At 41.1% G+C, this 24,260-nt stretch overlaps 1 protein-coding gene across 2 annotated transcripts in view; it reads left to right on the top strand.

The window, feature by feature from the left end:
• Nucleotides 1–11,667: 11,667 nt before the first annotated feature.
• LOC306942151 (uncharacterized protein C14orf132-like) overlaps nt 11,668–24,260 on the top strand; it is a 28,589-nt gene continuing 15,996 nt past the window's right edge. The window contains exon 1 of one of the 2 annotated variants that reach the window (XM_079527892.1): nt 11,668–11,802. In XM_079527892.1, the coding sequence (XP_079384018.1) occupies nt 11,776–11,802 (27 nt within the window). In that variant the 5' untranslated portion in view covers nt 11,668–11,775. Of the gene's footprint in view, nt 11,803–11,930; nt 11,995–24,260 lie in introns of those variants that run through there. The other variant, XM_079527893.1, reaches the window with a different exon arrangement.

The following is a 24,260-nucleotide window of genomic DNA, read 5'->3' as shown; positions in this document are numbered from 1 at the left end:
TTGCACTGCCACTACAGCCGCCTCCCGTCCACACTCACAAACAACATCAATATCAATAACAAACACAAACACGCCACAAGCACCGACACCCCCGCCTAATTTGTTGCCAGGTCTATGAAAACTAGCCCAGAAAAAATGCCATTCAACACGCTACTTACAACTCGCTTACAATTCGCGGACCTGGCAACACTGCATCCTGTTTTCCCATTGGCTACGGTTGCTACAACACGCATTTGCACTGCATCTTGGGAGCAACACAGCTTAATGTAGGGGTCACCGATTGCTGTGCTACATCCCCCTCATGCTCTCACCACCCCGTTCGGCTACACCACACACACTAACCTACACCATTCTCCACATGCAACACAGGGCCCTTATTGGCTAGCCCCCTCACATGGCGATCCCCACGCAACAAAACACAGCCAGCCACACACACACACACACCCACCCACACACACACACAACGCCCACGTTCGGAAATATCGCACTGAGCGCACTGTGCAAACCTGGCGTGGTACAACAACAACAACAACAACACTACACGCACACGCGCGCGCTGCAACAACACACAGCTACGTACAGTGTGTGTGTGTGTGTGTGTCTGTGTGCGTGCGTGCGTGCGCGGGGGGGAATTTGGCTCGCCTCGCGATGCAGCGCAAATGCCACTACACTACACAGGGCTCGACAGTGCGACTAGGTACTCGCATTTGCGCCTTACAACATCACCGTGCGAGTTGTAACATTCACTTTGTACCACCGGTGCGACTACACAATCCGAACTTTCAAGCTACAACTTGCGCAAATTACATCCACACGAATGTGTCACTCTCTCGGTTCTGCACCGCTGCTGGAGAAGTATAGCACTGTCGCAGGCAGCGCAACTAATCCCCCCCCCCCCACACACCACCGAGACGGAGGAGAGAGAAGAGAGCGAGAGAGACAGAGAGCACACACGTGAGTCCTGCACATTATATTGACCCTATATTAATTTGTACAACCTAGCAAAGCATAAGATATGATGGCTTGGAGAATAGGCTGCTCTCTCTTTTTACAAGACATAAGCCATTGCATACAGGTTCTCAACCTTTTTCATTTCAAGGACCCCCATAACTCTGAGAGTAAAACCAAATGGACCCATAAGAGTCCCATTTGATTCCATTTGTACAGTATCACAGTTAAACGTTATAAAACAGTCCATTTGGTTCCATTTGTACACTCTCAGAGTTACAGACCTGTAGGGTCCACTTGGTTCCATTTCTACACTCTCAGAGTTACAGACCTATAATGGGTCCATTTGGAACCCCCTCAAGGAACCATGAGGGTCCCTGGAACACACCTTTGACAGCCACTGCTTTAAATCTATACATAACTAATATAGAGCATATTTGATCCATTTATTGTTATGGATAAGAACAACAACACTACACGCGCGCGCGTGCACGCGCTGCAACACAAAACAGCTGCATAAAACGCGTGTCACTGTGGACTTCTGTATCTGTGGACTTCTGTATCGCAACGCGGGGCAACGCAACTCTGGGATGAGCGGGCCGAAGGCCCGCGAAATTCTAGTAACAAACAAAACAAAAAGAAAAGCAAACAAAGACAGCCACAGTATTGCACATGCCTCAAGCCTGTTCACATTTTGCCTGTTTCCCTTTTTTTTCTATCCTACAGTAGGTCTATCCAATCAATGGGGCATTGGGCCTTTAGAAGGATCCGAGAAATTTCGGCGGGAAAATAATCTAATAATGGGGCCCACACCAACTGAAAGGAGGCTTCGTTGCCTCCATGCACTGCACATAGTCTCTCATGGGGGAGCACACCGAAGATCTCTCTATACCACATTTGTACAGTTGGAGGCTTATCCTTAATCCAGTTTATCAAAATGCATTTTGAACAATGTATTTTTTATTTCTATGGCTTAGTATTTACTAGTGGAATAGTATTGTCAAAATAATCATGCATACAGTAGCGTGCGAGCAGCATGAGTGGTTCACAACTTCACACATCACATGCACGCGCACCACTATGGGTTATGTAACTACGTGACGTGTCAGGCAGCTGACCAATTTGGCAGCTGATTTAAGCTCACCTCATTCTACTTTGATCCTCTTGCTGCCACATACCCCTGCACATTGGAACGGTACAGTATGTGTGCTTCATTGCGCCCACCACCAACCCTATTCCACCTGGCAGGCTCCGTTTCCCCAGTGGGATTTGTTTTCCCTGGGTGGAGGTACGCGATATATCCCCATGATCTTAACCACTTAAACCCTATATCTCTGCTGTCGGGAAGAAACCACCTAAGTCCAAAATGTAAATTCTTCAGGAAATGAAAGATACACATTTTTCATGGAAATGAGGGAAAACGTATATAAAGTATGGTGTTGTGACTTTATATATTGTCAATTACTTGCATGAGAGGGGGAGAGGTGGTGGAGTTAGTTGCTTTAGCAGACAGTTTGAGGGTCCAATGGATTTAAGGGGTTTTGTCCAAAGCGTATTTTTTACTATTTTCCATTGGTTCAATATTTTCAAAACAATACACAGACGTAAAAGGTATTCAATAGGGTGTTATATTGGCCCTCCTTTTCACCCTCTACACAGAGCCCTATATCTTGCGCCACCCCTTATGCCTAAACTTATTTGCCATTTTTTACTATTTTAAAATAGTACAAATAGCCGATCTACAAGCTAACAACGTGTCGATGTAGATTGGCTAGTTGAACTATTTTTAAATGTTTTAAAATGGCAAATAAGTTTAGGGATAAGGGTAGCCCTGGTCCAGTGCTTACAGCGAGTCTCTCACTGACGCCCTGTGGGAGTCCCTTCCGCAGCTCTCTAGCAACTTTCTCACTCCCGTGCAAGGGTTTACAATTCCCAGCAAATAAACAAAACTACGTAACTACTCACCGACACAAAGCCTGCTAGACCTTGGTAAAAGTCTATTCTCGAAGCTGGGAAGCGTCTCAGGTCCCCAGCTTCTCTCTAAAATGCACTTTGACCCATATTAATATAGCAATGTAACGGACCACCAACGCCAAGAGTCATTTTTTCTACTACGGCATTTCTGGGTTTTGCCTGCGCCGATCTGGTTGGATTAATTTTATTTAATGACTAAAATAGTGCATTTTAGAGAGAAGCTGGGGACCTGAGACGCTTCCCAGCTTCGAGAATAGACTTTTACCAAGGTCTAGCAGGCTTTGTGTCGGTGAGTAGTTACGTCGTTTTGTTTATTTGCTGGGAATTGTAAACCCTTGCACGGGAGTGAGAAAGTTGCTAGAGAGCTGCGGAAGGGACTCCCACAGGGCGTCAGTGAGAGACTCGCTGTAAGCACTGGACCAGGGCTAGGATAAGGGGTAAGGGGTGGCGCAAAATGTATTTGCCTAAAATAGCTTATCTACAAGCCTGACGTCGAGACACATTTAGTAGATTTATTTTCACTGAATCTATGCCTCTTTTTGCAGTATGTTCGCCTATTATGATGCAATAGGGATGCTATATGGTTCAAGTGGTTAAATGGACAGGGAGTACTATTTAGCAGAGCCTAAATGCCTAAATCAAACATACCGGTAATATTTACACCTCGATTTGCATTATGAATGTTTTACAATCTATACAGTGAGATTAACTGACTGAATTAAGTTAAAGGGATATATATAATATAATCATATATATAATATATAATCATATAATCAATCTGTGAACCTGAACTTTTTTTGGTATTACACTTTATTTGAACCCATCTGCATCGGTCTATCTGCTCTTCTATTGAGACATGTGCACCCTGGTGGACAGTGGTGCTATTGCCTGAAACTCAAAGTGTAATAGTAATCCTCACAATATTATGTTCCATCTTAAATCAGTGGTAGACATTTTGTCTTCCACGCAGGAGACCTGGGTATGAATCCCAGGAAGAACATACAGGTAGGTACATCTTAAGGATTGCAGCTTCATCACCAAATGTGTCATATGAAATAATGTTTAACGGTCACATGCCATGCTACCAATTAGGCTATATTGAAGATATATCTTATAGATCTGATCCCTTGTTTGTTGCAGAATGACCTTGACCGATACCATATTGTTATCCATAAGGTTTATGTCACACAGTGTACAACAAACGCAGTAAAGGAAATTGAACCACAAATGGATTTCTAATCTAAAAACAACTGCACATTCCCTGGTAGATTTGATCAGCGAGATAAATAACGCATCGTCCTTGGGTGCGTGTGATGGCAACGCGGCCCTTGACCTGTGGGGTGATGTGACTCCTGGCTAATAGCACTCATGACAGAAAACAGCATCCTGTAGGTCACAGCAACAAGGCAATCCCAGGAGTAAAGCGTCACAGGAAACGCACGCACGCACGCTCAACTGAATGTGAAATCAAGAATGCATTAGGAGCAGCACAATCTGGTGTGAAGCAGTCAACAAATTGAAGGTTGCCTACTGCCTTGCTGTCAGTTACATACTGTACAGCCAGATTGATCATAGCTACTGAACACAGTATGAGTGAGTGTACGCTACAGATAGTCGCTACATTTTTCAAATATTATAAGGCTTTGCTACTATCTTCCATTTGTCAAATATGTACTGTATGTGATAATGCAATTTGCTACTTGTGAGATGATATGAAGCTGCTTTGTATGAGATACACAAGACATTTGACATCAACTGTACACAAATTCTTAATCTAATTTAATTAATTTGAGTAGTATTACATTACATCTACAAACGTTGCCCTTCAAATGTATGTGAAAACCCCAAAGTTTGCCCAAACTGACACTGACCACAGTACCATACTTTCCTCAGAGAAGAAAGAAAGAAATGGCATGGATCATAACACCACATTTATCAGTTTGTTTGATTGATTGATTGATTGAAAGTTTGTAGAACGGGTACAGTTCAACGAAAGTACAGGTCAATACAAAAACTGCAACGATTATAAAACCAGAAAAAGCATTAAGACTCGTTTACATCAGGGGTTCTCAACCCCAAATTATTTGGGGGGGGGGCCCCAAATAAATTTCTTTTTCTTTTTTTTTTGCAACTGAATGGCTGGAAAATGGAAATGAAGAGTTTACATAGTACACATAGTACATACATGCATACATTTCCTTAAAGGTGTAGGGAAACGGAAATGGTGGGCATTTTATTTTGAAGTTTCAGACGGTTTCAGCTTGAAACACCGCTCTGAAGTTTCTGAACCAATCAGAGCGTCGCATCCCTTCATGCGATGGGACGGTAGCTAGGGATGGTAGCTATGCTATACGCAGGACGCATGGTGTGTGTTTGTTTAAGTCAGATAGTCGGCCAGCTGTACCAGTTTACCGTTATGTAGCTTATTTGATTAAGTTGAAACCGAGTAATACACTGTCTGGATGGTATCTTGAATGGGAATTAAAAACGGAGGATTTCTGTAATCAGTAGCAGTTGTGTTGGACAGTGTTGGACGGATGTGCAGATATGGGGAATTAAACGGGTGAGCTTCATTTTTATTGGCTTTTATCGATGTGGGCCTCGGCACATCATTACGCAGTACGTTTTAGTTTTCAGGAAGTAATTAAAATTCGATTTTATGGACTTTTGATATAAAAATACACAAAAATTAAAATGTACCCATTTTTTTGGCATCCATTGTTAGGTATGCTACTCCTGTACGAGTCCTCTCATGGTGTGCAAAGCAATGTAAGACTCACTGTATCCTTGCATATTACCCATGGTCAAACATAAAGTGTACAGTATGTACGTGATGCATTTCTATATCAGCAGAGCATTAATTATGAATGACCTGCCTTGTTGCTACTGTACAGTAACTAAGACACTGTGAGTACATTAAGTTGAGAAAATGGCTGAAAGCACAGGTGTGTGTGTGTGTGTGTGTGTGTGTGTGTGTGTGTGTGTGTGTGTGTGTGTGTGTGTGTGTGTGTGTGTGTGTGTGTGTGTTTACATGTGAGCATGGATATGACTTTACAGTAGGTGCAGATGTGCTGTACAGTATACTTGTAGGCATATATGGGCCATCAATTTTCCCATTAGTTTAAAACCCACCCTCATGTGTGATGTTTCATGTATTACAATTTTGATTGATTAGGGTTATGTTTTTAACATCAGCTGTCAGTCAAAATAACACACACAAAAAAATAAAAATAACACTCAATAAAAACAATACTGATTTTTAAGAGAGAATGACATGGACTTGGCCACGGAGGCCTTGAAACACTGTGTGTGTGTGTGTGTGTGTGTGTGTGTGTGTGTGTGTGTGTGTGTGTGTGTGTGTGTGTGTGTGTGTGTGTGTGTGTGTGTGTGTGTGTGTGTGTGTGTGTGTGTGTGCGTGCAAGTAAAGGATTCAATTTATCAATATATTGGAAATTACAGAAAATGCTACAGTAATAATAAGCTTTGCCTCAATATGATTGTGAAAAGCATTTTGACAGAGTAGTTTAGTGACAAATTATTGTTCCAATGGTGTACATCTAATTTTGGAATTAGACAATTCAAACGACATGGTACAAAATTTGACATACCTCATGAAGCATCTTAACTCTTCCCTGCATCAGATGCTGTGCAGATTCCCGCTGTGCAGATTCCCACCTATAAAGACAATAGGCTATGTTTAGATTTCAAACATAAACCAAATCATAAACCAAAAAGGTGTCTAATCTATAAGCAGACATGAGATTACGCCTTCAGGGCCCAACACTGAGATGCAGCAGTGTCAAAACTACATATTCAACTTTTTCACGTTACAAACAAATTCATTTTGCGTTAAAGGACTTGTATAGATCACCGAAGTCTGATGTCAATATCGGTAGAGGGCGCAAATCCACAGGTTCATGTACTTTCTATTTGACTTGTAATCCCCATAGGGGGATTTTAGACCACCTCATATGAAGAATCAACTGACTGAGAGAAAACTGTTGTTACTGCTACTGAATTAGTTAAATTTTCGCTAGAAAGTAACAGACATATATGAGTGACTGACTGTCGCAAACGATACAGAGACACCTCCCTGACAATAGCGCAGAGACAGCTTGTTTATTTTTGGACCACAATGCTTATATGAAACGATTTTAAGATGACCCCAATGCACCCCATGTTATTCTCCATAGAGAAATTACTTCCGTGAACCAGGGGATGAGCGAGTGACGTCAGGACTTCGGCACTCTATGTTGGGGAGAAAGATCAAACGTGAAGTATAGTGGACGGTAGTAGATCAGTGCATCAGCACTAGCGGTAGTGCATCAGCACTACCGCTGATCCGCAGGTACCGCAGGTAGTGCTGATGCGCTACCGCTAAATGCACCATTTACCGTTTACCAAGTATAAGTAAAGACCAAACGTGAAGTATAAGTAAGATTATTGTATATGACATTTTTAAATGAGAATGGACAGACAAGTCATGCATCATCTATGGTTCTCATGTACAGTCAAGCCCCCAGTGTAGCTCTCCAAAGTTGAGGCACTAGGCCCTAGTGGTAAGAGGTGGGACTGCAGGCGGACCCGTGGAGTTATGACTAGGAAACCCTGTACAGCTGGGGTTTAACCTTAGAGTATATATTAATAGAGACGGCACCGGATTTCTCCTCCCATCCACTTGCATTAAGTTGCTCAAAAGCGCATGAGACGATTTCACTCCTCCTTCCGGGTATAGGAACAGAGTGCACCAAATGTTGGTGCCCAAATCGAAATGCGAAAGTAGACGGTTCTTCCGGGTGCTTCAAAACGCCACTGAGCAACTTCCACTGACATGAATAGCGGGGGGCGGGGCTATCGCGCCGGTTCAGTCTCTATCCTTTTAATACTCTATGTGTACAGTACATAAAAGGCTCGAATTTTTTTCAGGCATTGCAACATCCTTCCTTGAGCTTGTTGTGTGTGCGCGTGTACGTGTGTAGAGTCAAATCCAGAGTGTTCATTTAACAATCCAGATTCCAGACGGTGTAAAAAATGGTCCACACATATAGCCCAGACAAGATAACACTCACAGTCATCTGCAGGCATTCATAGACATTGAGCAGGAAAGACTATGCAGCAAAATGCAATTTGAGTATTCATTTGACTCCTGACCACTTTTACACTCAAAATGTACTAAGCCTTCTGCACCTCATTTCAGATGGAATGCACTTCCCATTACAATCAGGACTGTAGTCCTCCGCCGTAGTCTGAAAACCCACCTCTTCAGACTCCATCTTAGCCCGTAGCACTTGCCCTAGCCTTAACGACCTAACAGGCGTATGCAAAGTCTCAATTTATGTAACTTAGATAGCATTTTATGTAGACATACTGTGGCACTCTATAGTGTATACGCATAGTTTCATTATATAGATATTCCACTTAGGTTCTTAGCAGACTTGTGATTCTTGATGACAACTTTTTCATGTATTTTCCCTACCATGTTTTGTATTTGTTTAATGTAAACACTCTGGATTAAGAGCGTCTGCTAAATGCCTAAATTATAAATTGTACAAAAATGAATAAATGCAGCAAGAAGAAGTACAGGGAATAAAGAAATAATCCAAAGCAAGAGGGAGTGTGTTCTACAATAAATGTGAGCTAAATGTACAACTGTGGATACCTTTATGTACTCTATGCAAATCTGGCCCTCAGAGTTCAATTAAAACTCTGGATTTGAATGTGTGAAGTAGTAGGTACAGTAGCATCATTATTCCCACTAATTACCATCACCACACCATCATGACATGACATGGCAAATTGTGACACAAAAAATATTTGTTTTTATGGCACAGTACTACAGAGGCCAAGCTGTATAGAAGAGGGTCTGTGTATATCTGTTGTGTGTGTTGTGTAGTTTATGTCCGCAAGTAATCTCGGAAACCAATAGACATTCTGGTCCGATTCCAATCCGCTCCCTTACTGACTCAGTGAGCTCAGCCATCACCGAGTTGACTTCAGACCAAACAAACTTGTTCAGACTAGTCAAAGACTAGCCTACTTAAAACTCATAAAACTCTTAACAGATTGCAACAGACTGGCATTTTTTTTATCAGCACAAAATACAAAAATACAAAATACTAACATTATTTTCTTTGATGTGGTCACGCAAATATAGGAGGCATAGACATCGGCAACCGACCGGACATTCGGTTCTTCATAAACGGGTTCCGACGCGTCGATAAGGCGATATGGACGGCAAGCGATGGGAGCTTGTCATCGGGAGTCTCCTGTTGACAAGCTCGCGGCGGTTTCAAACTGGCCAACAGCCGACCGTCGGTGCTATGTGGAGGTAGCTAGGTCCGTGTTCATGTGAAGTTTGTCAATGAGGGCTCAGCCCCGCCCCTTTATGCACCCTTTCCATAAGTCAGCATCGATGTTGACTTTGGCAAAGGAATTACCCACAGTTCATAGCGTTACCAGGGGAATGTGACCGTTCAGAGGTCACCGGATTTGGGGCGACCATTTTGGTATTCGTATGGAGTAGTTTAAACTCAATGATGGGTTCTTCCTGAGCTTACTTACAACTTACTTACACCAATATCATAACAATCTACAGTACACTGCACAAAGAAAGATGTCAAGAAAGACTCCCAAAAGCTTTCTCCCTCAAAAAATGCTAACCATTGTTGAGTGGAAAGTGGAGGTCAGTGGCAGAGAAATCCCAGCCACTGATGGATTGCATGTTGTGTGCTCAGCAAAAGAAACATAGGCATAATTTCTGATCTGGAAGAACTTCTTCCTCCCCTCCATGACAGAAATCACCAGAACCCACCAAAAAACATGGGATCTGTTTTTAGTTATCAACATAAGTAGAGGCGCTCCGATCGATCGGCCACCGATAAGTGATCGGACGATTTTCACTCTAAATGACTGATCTGCAATTTACCCGATCTGGAGAAACCGATCTTATACCATTAATGGTATAAAAGTCAATCAGATATAGTAAAATATCGTTTTGCATGCATCTTTGTGACAGGCCTAAACAGTCTCCCCATCTTCCCCACACAAACAGTTTTCACGTGGGTTTAGACATAATAATATTTAATAATTTTGGAAAAATCGGTAACGGCAGAGATTGTGAGAAAAATCAGAGCACCTCTGAACATAAGCTTCCAATTCTTGCTTTGGCATGGGGGGTCAGATCAACATGGAATGAATTCTGTACTGGCCATATAAGGAGCATGTCTTGAGTGTACAGGGTTTTATGAGGTCAGATCAACATATGGAATGTCAGAACAGGTGAGCTCCATACAGTATATGGAGATCAGTGTACAGGGTTTGATGAAGGCCCAGGTAGGGCCGGGTCTTAATTTTAAGGCCTGTTGAGAACTCTAGTTTTCACCGGCTGCCGGGCGCGGCTGCACTAATAACTTTGGGGCAGGCCCGTCTAGAGTTTGAATGGACAGGTGGGCGTGTTGAGAACTGTAGTTTTTGCCAGCTGCCGGGCGCGGCCGCTGGCTGCAATAATAACTTTGGGGCAGGCCCGTCTAGAGTTTGAAATTTGAATGGACAATAACTCAAAAGGGAGACATCGAAGAGGAAGGATGGATGGGGAAGGATCAACATATGGAGATCTAAGGGTTTGAGCTTTGAGGTCAGATGTAGAGTTGCTGGCCAATATTGATGACATCAGGGATCTCCATTATGGGCTTAACTGCGACAGCAGGTCGCATTTACTATGACATCAGGGTCTCCACATCTCCATCCCTGATGATGTCACATGATGTCAAGTGCCCGACACACGCCTGAAAGGACGATTCCATAGTTAACTGCGACTTCGGTCACAATTATTGTATAGCTCATATCTACGCTTTAGCTCAGAAAAGCGGTTCCGTGTCAGGATATCCCTGCACACGTAGAAATGTGATTGAGCCCGTCCAAAAACAGTGGCGAATACCCGTCCCTGGTTCGTAATGCTCCAACTTAGCACACATCAGATTGGCTGAACATCAATATGCAAGAAGAACAAGCAATAAAGATGTATTTATGGTTAAACATTCTAAAGGTCCCGTGATTGTGATTCCTCTTCTCTAGAAGAGACTGACAATAAGAAAAGGAGATCGCCTCATACCATTCATCAGAGATTTTACCCCTTTCCTTTAAACTGTTATTGCTTTTTATGTTTGCCATCTACTATACTACATTGTATTTATCATCCAATTTACCTTCTACATTAGAATCTTTTTAGAGAATTTCAATATTGTGACTATAACTAGTTACTAGACTCAAGGTGTGGTAACAAAATATCTATAATTTCAATAGAAATTGATAATTTTCTACAGTCAAGTAATCATGAACCCAAAGCGTTTCTGATGGCTGATGTTGTCTTTGTCCTTTAATTAATGCAATGTAATTGTGTAATGTAATTAATGTAATTAATAGATACAGCATTTGACCTGGCCTTGATTCTTACAAGATAGGCAATACAGTGATTCTCAAAACATTAAAGTTTGAGAATGTGTGTGTGTGTGTGTGTGTGTGTGTGTGTGTGTGTGTGTGTGTGTGTGTGTGTGTGTAGGGAAGAGAGAGAGAGAGAGCGAGAGAGATTCTGACTTACTTACTTCTCGTCGTCCATGTGCATGGTAACTGTCTGTACCAGAGCATCCCTCAGCGCCTCCTCTCCTCTGCTGACTTCTGTTATATCTCCGTTTGCTTCGCTGTGGGGAAGCACAGCCACAGCCTCCATTTCTTCAACATGTTCATTACTTAAAGTCGGTTCGAACTTGGGGAGAAAAACAAAACAAACGCGGTTCCAAATGAGATAAGCATTCACCCATATATTCTGGGGTGCCTTGGTTTGAACGAAGCAACAGTATGGACCTGTCATTCATGGCTGCGCAGGTAAGCTAGATATTTCTATATTTTTCCTCAATCAAGAAGACGAGCTTATCTAAACTTCTTTTTGCCCATTAAAACACGAATTATTAAGGCGTGGCACGTCAACAAGTTCCTGTTGTCGAGGCACCTGCGCGCGTTGTCTGACCAGCTGACATCAATCGTTTTTAATTACGGGTTGTTGGTGTATGTTGTTGTGTGAGTAAGCTTTTGTTCTCTACTGTCTACCTTTTTACAACTATCATTTTACTACCGCCTGTGCGACCTTTTAAAACAGCGAGGACACGCGCCATATGCATTGCACGCGCAGTGCGATTGAGCGCTGCGTGCATGTTATTTTGACAGCATGTGTTTATTTCGTTTTTGTCTGAAAGTAGGCTACTCTTTCTTAAGAATTAAACGGAATGAGAAAAGCATATTATTTAAAACTTGTAAGTTGTAACGTATTTTGCACGTTAAAAAAAACGTTAAAAACTTTAATAACGTGAATTATAATTTTCTGATCAACACTTTGTTGTGCATAGGCTATATATTTGTTCCATATCATTCAAATGTTCTATGGCTACCGCTATTATCAATAGGCCTATTAGCCTACTGATGTGACGTGTGTGTGAGCAGTTAAAGTTTTAGATTTGGGGTAGGCCTATTATTAACAACAACATGTTGTGACTTTGGGAGGAGCATTTTGCATTTGGGAGCAAAGTTTGCTTTCTTATAGTTGGTGGCTTTTGGAAATGTGGGCAACATGATTGTGCATGCACCCTTCAGTTTCTGGCCTGTTTGTTATGTAGTGCCAATGCCATCCAGCTCCTCCTCTGCCATCTGTGTACATTTTTCCAAGCTCCAAGGTACCATTTAGAAGCCAAAATGAATTTCAAGCTCCAGCTTGACCTGTTTCTCAATTGCGTAGTCTGCATGTGAGGCAAGTTTGGCAATATCAACTATAATGGAAGAGTGGTTTAAGATGTGTATATTGATTACTTTCTGTGGTTATTTAATGTAAAAATGTTAAAACGAGGTCAATAATTAAAAGAGTTACTTAAATTACTCCTTACTCAGCTTACCATTGTAGATGTAGAGAGTGTTCAAAGCAGACATTCACTTGCTGAAGAGAAACAGTGTTTCACTCAGGCTTGAAGAATTGCTGTATGTGACATTTATTAAGTTCCCCTTTGTTAAATTTCCCAGGTTGGGCAGGCATTCAACCCTGCTCCAATTTGGATTCTCGAGCCTCCCAGATCCATGCTGCCACTTTTCCACATTGACAAAATTACAATTGTCTCTATTGTACTAAAATTCCTTTTCACATTTACAGTATAGAATATTCACATGGCTGCCTTCACCTCATGAATTTCATTCTTTCACAAAAGTGGAGCCTAATTTAAAAGAAGTTAGATTAATGTAAGAGCTTGTGAGTCGTGAGTCACCATTTTTTTTAATAACCGCCGTGAATGAAGTCAGGCAAAAGTCCCTGGAGTCTTGAAGATTGACTTTACAGTGGGTGTTTCAATGTCCATCCATCTCAGTGTTGCTCTACTGCCTGCAAAGTGAAAACCACTGGACCTTTGCCGTCACTTTGTCTCTAAAATATGACAGATAACAACATAACTTCTCCATTCTGAACAAAGAATAAAAGTTTTTGATGAGGCCAACTTTTACATTAATACTAGTTAGAGATTTGTTTTTCTGTAATGTTTAATGAACAATGGAGACAGGGAACACAATACTGTCCTTTGAGTTAAGGGAACAGATAATATGCAAGAAATAGGTAAATCAATGGCTGAATTCATTGACAGAATTAGGCATCTTGAAGGGAACAATTTAGTTTTCCGGTTTCTTCACCCTGCAAGACAAAACATTCTGGGAACGCCATTTTACAGAATGCCCAAATAGTCGCTGTTTATGCTGTTAACTTAAATGACCTATGTATAGTTCTTTCACTGCAGTCTGCATCCATTCCTTTCCTGTTGTTGAGACAGTTTTGTCTAATAGAAAGGCAAAGTAGCTAAATAGATCTAACAATGTGAGCTTTTGTGTGTCCCAAATGATTTGCATATGGCAGCGATGCCTCGCTGGTTACAAATGAAAAGTGCATACTTCATTAGTTCTAAAGTGGTGTCCTCAAGCATTACAAATTACGAAACATGGATTAATAGGTGGGAATCACAATACAGCTGCCGAATATGAAGTTGAGAGCAATGAGGCACTCTGTTCAGTCTGTTGTCTCCTAAGTGACAACATTGAAATGTTATATTAGAGTTTTCCCCTTAAGGGTGCAGACTTCAAACCAAACAAACTACATAGTACAGTGATCTAAATAGGGTTTCAATGTAATGGGTCCCGTGACCCAGGCGTTGGCTTTTAGACGAGTCCCAGGGACATTTTATGAGTCCCACTTCAACAACGTTAGGAGTCATTATTTTGTCATTTTATTTTTACAAATTGCAGCATTTAACTCCCATTTCATCCTTATGGTTATAATATGGTTATACAACAGGAAAGGGCGCACACCAGTGTTGGTGAGGTGCTGGCCTAAGGCAGTAAATGAGTAAAAATGAGAAAAAGGCTGCACACTCGTAAAAACGTTGGATTCTTGTCAACAAATATACAGCATCGTGGCTACGAGTGTGCAGCCTTTTTCTAATTTTTACTTATAATATGGTTATATTCATGTAGAAAATGTATCTGAAAGAAATAAACACAATTCTAAATCTGAAAACTTTAATATTTATGCAAACAGTGCAAACTGCAAAGTATGCAAACAGAACAGTATAGGCCTATAAAGTAAATTGAATAGCACAAAAATAAACAAATAAAATACAATAAGTAAATTCATTACTTTGTGGTGCACTCAGTGAGCTAAATAAAGTATGGTGCATTTTATGTACAGCTCAATTAAAGTCCATCATTGTCATTACTAACCAAACTAAAGGGTTTGTAGTGCATTTGGGACTCCATTGTTCAATGTTGGCGTTTTTACACTTGGATGTGTTTCCCATTCAATCGGGTCTGCTTGTCATGCTCAATAACGTGACCCTAAATAACTCGGTCTGAGGCAGCGCCGTTTAGATGAGAGAGTTGCGACAACTCCGTCATGGGGCCACTGACTGCACTACAGCATGCATGGGTCACGTGACTGCGCTGTTGTCTGTCCTCTCGTTGACGGCTTTCAATTCAAAGGAGCTTTATTGGCATGAGAAAACGTACATTTTCATTGCCAAAGCAGAAATGGAACAAGACAATCAAAATAAAACAATGTATTTACAAATAAATATAGGATATATATAGGAATTAAATAAAGGTGTAAACAGAGATGTGTTACATTAACACTTTGGGTAATACTATCTTGCACTCTCTCTCTAAAAGTCTCTGGCTGCGCAAGATGGCGGCGTGACGGCGCCCGTGTGTTATGATTATCAAACTACTATCGTGTTTCTACAATGACTCTTACGTGCATTTTATTGTTTTTAAAGTAGGATGAGATCTGATGCGGCCTTGCAAAAGGATCGTGTCCATGGATTATTTATTTTTTTACCGCTATTTTCTTTTTTCTTTTTTGATTCTTGTTACAGTACAGTGCTGAATACAGTAATGTGTCCCAGGGACCCCCGGCACGGGACACGGATGGGGCCATTATCAATAATCTGCTTTTGGGATGCAAAACGCACCCTATTTTTCTCTAGGTTTTTAACACCCATAATCCCAAGAATATGCACATGCATACCTGTACTGTACATATTACCACTCTCTGACCACATGTTTGACCAGTAGCCTATGTTCCCATACAGTACAGTTTTTATTTAAGCCAAGGTATACAGTACAGTAAGTCAGTGGTTCTCAACCTATGGGTCGGGACACCCAGGGTGCTCTCCACATGATTTTGTTTTGGGGGTGATTTTGTTACTGATGTGCAGTGACAATTTAACCTTTTAAGACCTTTTATAATACAGGTAAAAAAAAATACTGCATCAAAAGACAACCAACAAGGCTCGGACGGTTAGTTCAACCGTCTGGGCACCTAGGCTGCCAAGCCAGCCGGATGGCGTGCGGCGGGTTCGACTCCCGAGCCCGGCGGCCTTTGCCACGTGTCACTCCCCATGTGACACTGACAGTGTGATAAAAAACGGTTCCAGAAACGGTTCCAAATTCGATGGAACCGGCTCCGCTTCTTCAATCTCGGAACCGGGTCTGAAAAAGAACCAGTTCCGGCCGGGTCCCACCCCTAGTTGCGAGGTCTGCTATTTTCACAATATTTATCTGTGGAACCGAGTCAAACTAAATGTAAGTGCTTATCAGGGTGGGGGGTCAGTTCAAATATGATTATTTTGGTGGGGGGTCACAGCCTGAAAAGGTTGAGAACCACTGCAGTAAGTCATAAGTGATTGATCTAGCTCTAGCTTATTATATCTTGGGTCGGAAACCTAGGCAGACAGAGTTAACATTTTGACTGGGGGTCCCCCAGGGCTCTATTGTCCGCTCTTTCTTTTCTCTGTTCACCAAATCTCTGCCAAAAATAGCACATTTTATAGAATTGCACAGTGCTTCGCAATGCATTGCAATCGGCTATTTGTTGTGAACATTATGTTCACCCCATAATAGTGTATGGTTCATGTGGTGAGACAGGGATCCAGGCTTGTCCAGTCCTGGTTCTGTTTGCCAGTTTCAGCCATGCTTCAATTGACAGATCTGTCACATAGAGCAGCATCCCCCTAAAGGCCCTGTCTATCCAGGACTGCAACTGGCCTATTCATCATCTTTGCTGACTGTCCAGTGGGGGACACTGTCACAGTCTCTCTCTCACTCACACACACACACACACACACACACACACATGCGCACACACGCACACACGCAGCACAAGCATAGTCAGCACTCAATCACACAATATTCAAAGGCATGGTGTTTTTTATTGTGGTTTGCTTATGATTTATTGTTCTGGTTTTGGAGACACTCTACCTCACTGGAGCATCCATCGCTTTCTTCTCTTCTTAAGAGTTTCACCTGTCTCGTTTAAGAGAAGGACTGAAGACGGGATTGAGGAAGTGGTTGACTCTTATAAAGGTGTTATAGTACCAGTACATTTCCCACCATATCCTTCTGAGATGTGTCCAATGGTGAGATGTGTCCAATGGAGATGTGTCCAATGGAGATGTGTCCAATGGTGTTTGCTATCTGAATGATTGTATTTCAGTGCACACATCTCACATCCAGCTCCCCATAATTGACCTAGTTACAGTACATCTTATACAAACTCAACTAATATTGAAGGAATAGTTCCAATTTGATTTGATTTCCACCAATACTGTATCCAGCAGGTGACTAAGGGAAGAGTATGACAGATAAGCAATGTTAGACCTGGGAAAGACGTATGTAATGAACAAAAGGCAATGGTTGGAGATGCATTAACTGTAAAGAGAGCAAGATTAATTTTGCATAATACCCCTGGTAAAATGAATAGATAAGAAAATTAAAGTTCAACAGTTCACAGACCCGGTTATTTTCCTATTAAACATGCTTTAAAATGGCAGGAACCACTAGCCCATTTATCTGGCCAATTCTCATTCTGTTCCATACTGGCTAAATGGCATTACATAATCATGTTATCTCGATGCACATTCTTCATGCTGAGATGGTCTTTTTTTTTTATAAAGCTGCTGGTCTTATTTAAAGGGTGTAATAATGGCACTCCAGTCTTTTCATCTATACGTGTCATGGAGTTCATGTCTCTGGTGTTTTGAGTGCTTTCGGGGGAGTTTCTTTCATATGTCATATACTAAGTATCTTTTTGATAGTTTTGAGAAGAACATTGAGGAAAAAATGCCTAAAGCAGACCAGAGTGTGCAATAAACAACACTGGTGTGTCGATCAATTCAATGTGATCCAGTTGTCTTTCACTGCTGTCTATGAAGTGCCTATTGCAGATCACTTTTACGAGAAATCTTAAGTGAATTTTCAAATTTTCAGATTTATTTATGTCCATTAACGTTGTAAATGGGAAAAGTGCGTAAAACAGGTTGAAGTTCCGTCATGACAGACAAGCACCATGTGAAACATGGCTAAATCGTCTCGTATACTTAATTATAAGCCAACTTTCCGAGGGCAAGTGAACGATTGCGTTCCAGATGTCATTCTTTTTTTTCTTTTCATATGTTTATTGATTTTTCTTTACAACATGGTATTTTCAAAGCAATTATTCACATATATTTCCCCCCCATACCCACGTGGCAGCACAAACTAAACAACATTTTCAAAGAAACATCAGGATATGTCCATAAATACATAAATAACCTGATTAAAAAATCCACAACAAGTACACCTTATTTGCAAGCTCTCACATAGCCTCCCCCCCCCATACCCACATGGCAGCACAAACACTAAACAAAATCTTCAAAGAAACATCAGGATATGTCCATAAATACATAAATAACCTGATTAAAAAAGTACAACTTATTTGCAAGCTCTCATATAGCCTCTCAGGGACTACATGTGCCTTATGGCAGTGCATGGAGGAATTATCTGTCTTTAAGATAGCATTGGAGACCTTTATGTATTTTTATTTTACTTTATTGTGTGTCTGTTTTGGTCCTGTATTTCAGTCTTTTTTATTTACTTATTCTTCTCAAGGTGTTCTTAATGTATTGTGTGCTTATGTGTAGTCTAGTGGTGTATATGTGTGTGTTGCTATGTCTTGTTGTGTGTAAAAAAAACCAATAAAAACAATTTAATAATAATAATTAAAAAGAAAAGAAAAAAAGAAGAAGATAGCATTGGAGATAGAAATGCCTCACCACTTAGAACGAAAGTGATCTTTCAGAAAAGTTGCATTTAATATTGGCATAATTGGCTACTTTACGTTCTAAGGGGTTGTACTGTATGGTCCGGGAATAGCCAGATCACAGCTTAGCAGAGCTGCAAGAATCCTGCTTTCAGGCTACTTCCAATCCGTTATTTGCTGATGCGCTTTCATTGTTTTGGCAATTATGAGTAGCTTAGTGTTTACCAGCTGCCTGTCAATGATTGTAGGTCTATAATGGCAATCACAGGAGTTGGTCAGAATAATGAGATGGCAGCCAGTTTAGCTACGGTATTTCCTCGCAAAGTGGGGAATCATTCTCTTCTGTATGCTAGCAATCGAGTAAGCATACTGTAGGTAATGGTGTGTCTGTATTTCACACAGATCACTCTTGCTGCAGGGGTCAAGATTATTTATGAAGAGCCTTGCATGCAAGTTCTAGTCGAAGAGGACTAACCCATACGACTGATGCCTTTGTTCGTTACAACATATTTGCTTCACGGTCAACAACATCTCCCAGTTATTTTCACATGCGAGTGATTGCATATTGAATCAAAGTCCCAGAGATGAGAGGGAAGACAGATTTAATGGGCTGTGACAGGGAAGAATGAAGTAATATTATCTGTCCTCCTGATAGGCTCCCAAAGCACCTCACCACATGATACATCTCATATTACTGTACCTCTGATATTCAGCATGTATAAATAATGCACTGATCCATGCTGAGAAACTTTTTGTAGCATCTCCTGTTAATTTGCATTACTTGAGGTCTAATTCTTGGCATAACTGCGATGCTGATGAATATTAGACATTTTGCATATTATTGCACTTCCAACATTGCCTTTAGCCATCTTGGAGATGACTTATGCAAAGCACATAATGGTGGTGAATGTTAGCCAAATGCTTAATAGCTGCAAGTTATTAGAGGATGGTACAGATACAGACAGTATATAATAGAAATTAGAAAATCAAGTGAAAATCAGTGATGAAATTATGTAATTGCTATATGTCAAATATGATGACAGCTTGTCTGATCATTGCTGTAAGTGGTAACCTATTGCAAACATTACAATATGCCATTTCAGAAAAGGCCAGTATATAATTAAAGGACAACATAAGTGAACGCGGATGTATAAGTTTAGCTTTCCGTTTTAGCTCCTGGAGCCTGCTAGTGCTACAACCCCTGCAAACCTTCCATGCTGTCAGTAGGCCAAGGAAGTAACTCAAAGTAAACCATTCTTCCCCACAAATGAGTTTATGTCATAGACTGGCTACATGATATTATTAGACCCTGTCTTGTTTTCATATTAGCAAAAGAGAAGGGTTGGATTTTGAACATACTGTGGTCTTTTTTTTATTTTATTTTTTTATTTGGCTTTTTCTGCCTTTATTGATAGGATGAAAGTAGTCTGACAGGAAATGGGGATAGAGATGGGGGAAAGACACGCGGCAAGGGCCGCGTGCCGTCAGGCTGGCTCAGCAGCCTAGGTGCCCAGACAGTTGAGCTAACCGCCCGGGCCCATACTGTGGTCTTTCACTTTATTTCTGTCTCTCACCATTCCCTTCCATTGCAAAGGGGCTGAACATCTAATCATTTATTTGTCATCTCTATTCTCTGTGCAAGATTTGTTAGAAGTCAGGCATGAACACCCTGCCTTCAATCATCTACGAGTAGCAGCAATCTACACTATTTTTGCAATCTGGTCACAACTCAAGAGCAATTTTCTAAAACTAATGTCTTTATCCTGGATTATGTAATAAGCTCATTTGGTACAGTATGGCAGTCTGATTGTATGGCAGTCTGATTGTCCACTTGTTGAGAATCAGGCTGCTAATACAGGTTCCCGATTGACAGGTTCCAATTTTTCCTGCCAGTGTGCTCTACAAAACGTAAATGACTTCCATCTCCTCTGTTCGACTCTCACATCTGATCACATTTTCACATATGCATTTTATATACCAAAGAAATCTTAAATATTCTGTTGGTGTTGATACATATACAAATGCGTTTCCATGCTTTGTTGGTTAGCACAAGTTTATATTTGTTTACCTATTCTGATGATGAGATGGGTGCGTATCATTAATTTTATGTCAAAGATTTACAGGAATTTGTGACCAATTCACGTCTATACTCTATAGTAAAGCTTGGAGCCTGTGTGTCTGTATGATAATGTTACATTGAACTCCCTCCATCAATGTCTGGTCCCTGAGCACAATGTGCACCATTTATCTCGCTCTCTGGCTAGTTTCCATTAAAATTCATCTACATTTTTTTCACCTGATTTCTCTCTATCCCTTTCCCCATTTCTCTCTCTCTCTCTCTCTCTCTCTCTCTCTCTCTCTCTTCCACCCTTAAGCTATTTATAGAGAAGTGAAGCGGTGAAACAATATGTTAGCTTATGAGTTTTCTTTCTTTTCTTTTTTCTTTTTGAACATTGAAATACACTATTGAATTGCAGGTCTGCAGGAAGAGTACTGAGCTTCTACAACCTGTAGTGTGACAATGCAACATGATCACAACACTGTGGCATGCAATATGCATGCTACATATTCGCTGTACTGTCTGATGGCTGTCTTGCATTCACAGGGTGTTTTTTTCCTGTAAGATACACTAAGCTTGTACACGTAGTGAAATAACGGTCATGTAATTACCATATAAACAACCGGTTTTACAGTCCTTTGTAAATGAATTTCACCCGTGTTTTAAGTTATCTTACCGATATACAGTGCGTGTGTGGCTGTGTACGTGCGGTCATACACACACACACACACACATACACACGTACACGCACGCACACACACATGCAAACACAAAGATAGATGGGCATCAGTGCAAAAGTGTCCTGTCTGCCTCCTTCTGTGTGATATATCCATCTTAGATTGTGAGAAACGGTGCGTACGTCCACTGAGTGAGTCATGGACAGAATAGCCAGCATACAACTACAAATAAAAAACAAACAAAAAGCATAGTCTTCAATATAATTGAAAACTGTACAAGAGAGTGCAGATTGTATTGTGTATCTGTATTTGTATCCGTGAGAATTGTATAATTTGCCTTTTTATGTTCACAATCACAATGCATACTACAGTATACACATGCCACTTCCCCCAAGACACTAGCAAACAAACACTACACACGCACATGTGTATGCACGTACGCACGTGCACACGCACGCACGCACGCACGCACGCACGCACACACACTTCACACTTGTGGATACATACTGTACCATGTCCAGGAACAAGGGCATGTAGATTCAAGCAAAAATCATCAATGGTTAGCCTATACTGTACCTATACGCTCCCTGTTTCTCAGCCATGCTACTGCAAGAACTGTAAATGGGTCAACATGCAGTAGAACACCCATGATAAATTCATGGCACCCATAGGAAGAATGCATAACCATTCATAAATGTTGATGTCAACCTACAGCATTATAGCTAGACCACTATATGCAATGACATAATAATTCAATTTAACAGCGATTGTGTTGTTACGCTGGTGGCAAGTTAATGCATGGTGTGGAGCCATTTAGAGTGAACACATCACGCCTCCAACCAGAACCTGTATCTTCATCACCCAGCAGGTGGTGAGGAACATTTTCACCATCAGCAACTTCCTGTTATCATCGTCCCCACCACATTTATTTGCTCACAGTATGTAGTTATAAACATGTTGCATCAATAAATCTGTATGACAGATAAGCACAGAGTACGTGGCTTCATTAAAGATAAAGATAAAGAAAACTTTATTGTCCATTAAATTTACATAAAATGGAAATTCGTCTTTGGCACACCGGCAGTCAGTTACAACAATAAAACATTACAAAAAATACACAGGTGCATTAAAATACTATATAAAATGCATTCACATTAACACAACAACAGTGATCATGAGCAGTGGCGATTAGACTATTTAAACATTTCCTTATTTAAAATGTCCAGTTGGCACAAACGAAGTTTTGTAACCCTTCTTTTTAGCAAATTTTGCACTAAGCCTCCTGCCCGATGGCAACAAGTCAAATTCAGAGTGAAGAGGATGGGTAGAATCATTGTAAATCTGAATTGCTTTTTTGGTTATGGAGCGGTTGTATATGTCCTGAAGTTGCAATTGTTTGTCTCCAATGATCTTACTTGCCTGGTTGACTACCTGGGTGAGCTTGTTTTTATCTCTAACTGAGAGATTCCCAAACCAGGACACGATGAGGACATAAATTGCAACACTACTGTAAGAGTGAGAGGGAAACGATTTCAGAAGAGGTTTTCTTGAGCTGTTGTTATTAAAAGCAGATCTGACATTGAACAAAGACCAGTCTTTCATTTTGATGATGTTTCCATTATTAATTTCAAAACGCATTCAGAAGCGAAAGTCATTCAGCACTCGCTCTTTGAAGCGTTGTGTAGAGGTGGGTACAATAATTGGATGTCAGGGCAATTATACTACAGAGGCAAAGAACAATGGAAGATATTTTAAAGTTTTGACAAACCAAAAATAAAACCACTAATAGACATCTCTAGTCAGTTGAAAAGTGACATCTTTTTTTAGGTTTGCTTGGTTAAGTCTAGCCATTTTCAAAGGATTATTGTTTGCCTCCATTCTCTAGCTCAACTGAAAATATCATCTCTATAGTAATTTGCTCTAATAACGTTTGCACACTTTACAGTACATGTACTATGCATGTGTGCAAGTGAGCAATGGAGACATTTCTTCCATCTGACTATCTGCTCTGAATAGCTGTTGCTGCCTTTCAGTCACATCCGCCAACAGCCCTTACAGTAGATATCATGCGATTGGGCTCTGTAGAGCTATTTGGCTCTTATGATAGCAAAGATGACCGAGGCATGATACAAGGGAAGGGCCATAGATGAGTGGTTCTACAGTATACGTGGGGTTTGGCTTCCACATGTGTCGTTGGGGGTTCCAGGGCTAAATGACTGATATTAATTTTTCACCATGATTATATGTCTACAAATTGGTCTAATTATCATGGTGGACATCCTTTGATTCCTTTCATTAGATGGTGTACCTTATGATACATGATGATATTTTCTCTTGTGGTTGTGCCACTGAAACAAAATTCCTTACAGTAACTGATACAGTTAATTTTCACCCCCCCCACCCTGATAATGCTTGACACTTCCTACAAAGTAATCTTCTGTTAACTTTGTCCACAGTCTTCATCTGTCTACTTTGTAACGATTGCGATGCGAGAGTGTGTTCTAGCTCTAGCTAACACCAACTCAGGGCTCCTGAATCGCTGCCCTCCACACTCTCCTATCTAGGATCAGGGTCTTGAGCTCTACAGTGTTTTTTTCTTTTTTTTTTTTTTGCGGCTTACGCCTTTTATTGGTTTTTGAAGGGACAGACAGTAGGCTGACAGGAAACGGGAGAGAGATGGGGGAAGACATGCAGTAAAGGCCGTGTCGGGCTCGGGAGTCGAACCCGCGGCACACTGCGACTGGATTACCAGTCGGGTGCCCAGACGGTTACGCCACCGCCTGGGCCAAGCTCTACAGTGTTATAGCTAAACTGTCATGCTGCAGTGCATCTACGTACAGTAGTTGGTGCACTTCTTGCCTTTCCTGGCTTTGCCCTGGTTTGGCTCCCACAGTGTCAGTCTGCTTCCCACTTGTTCCGGCACTTCTGCCTGACGCACTGCCCAGCCAGCCTC

This window comes from Electrona antarctica (genome assembly GCF_951216825.1).
Source record: "Electrona antarctica genome assembly, chromosome: 18".
In the NCBI taxonomy this organism is placed as follows: Eukaryota; Metazoa; Chordata; class Actinopteri; order Myctophiformes; family Myctophidae; genus Electrona; species Electrona antarctica.
This window is presented reverse-complemented; position numbering and strand designations above follow the sequence as displayed.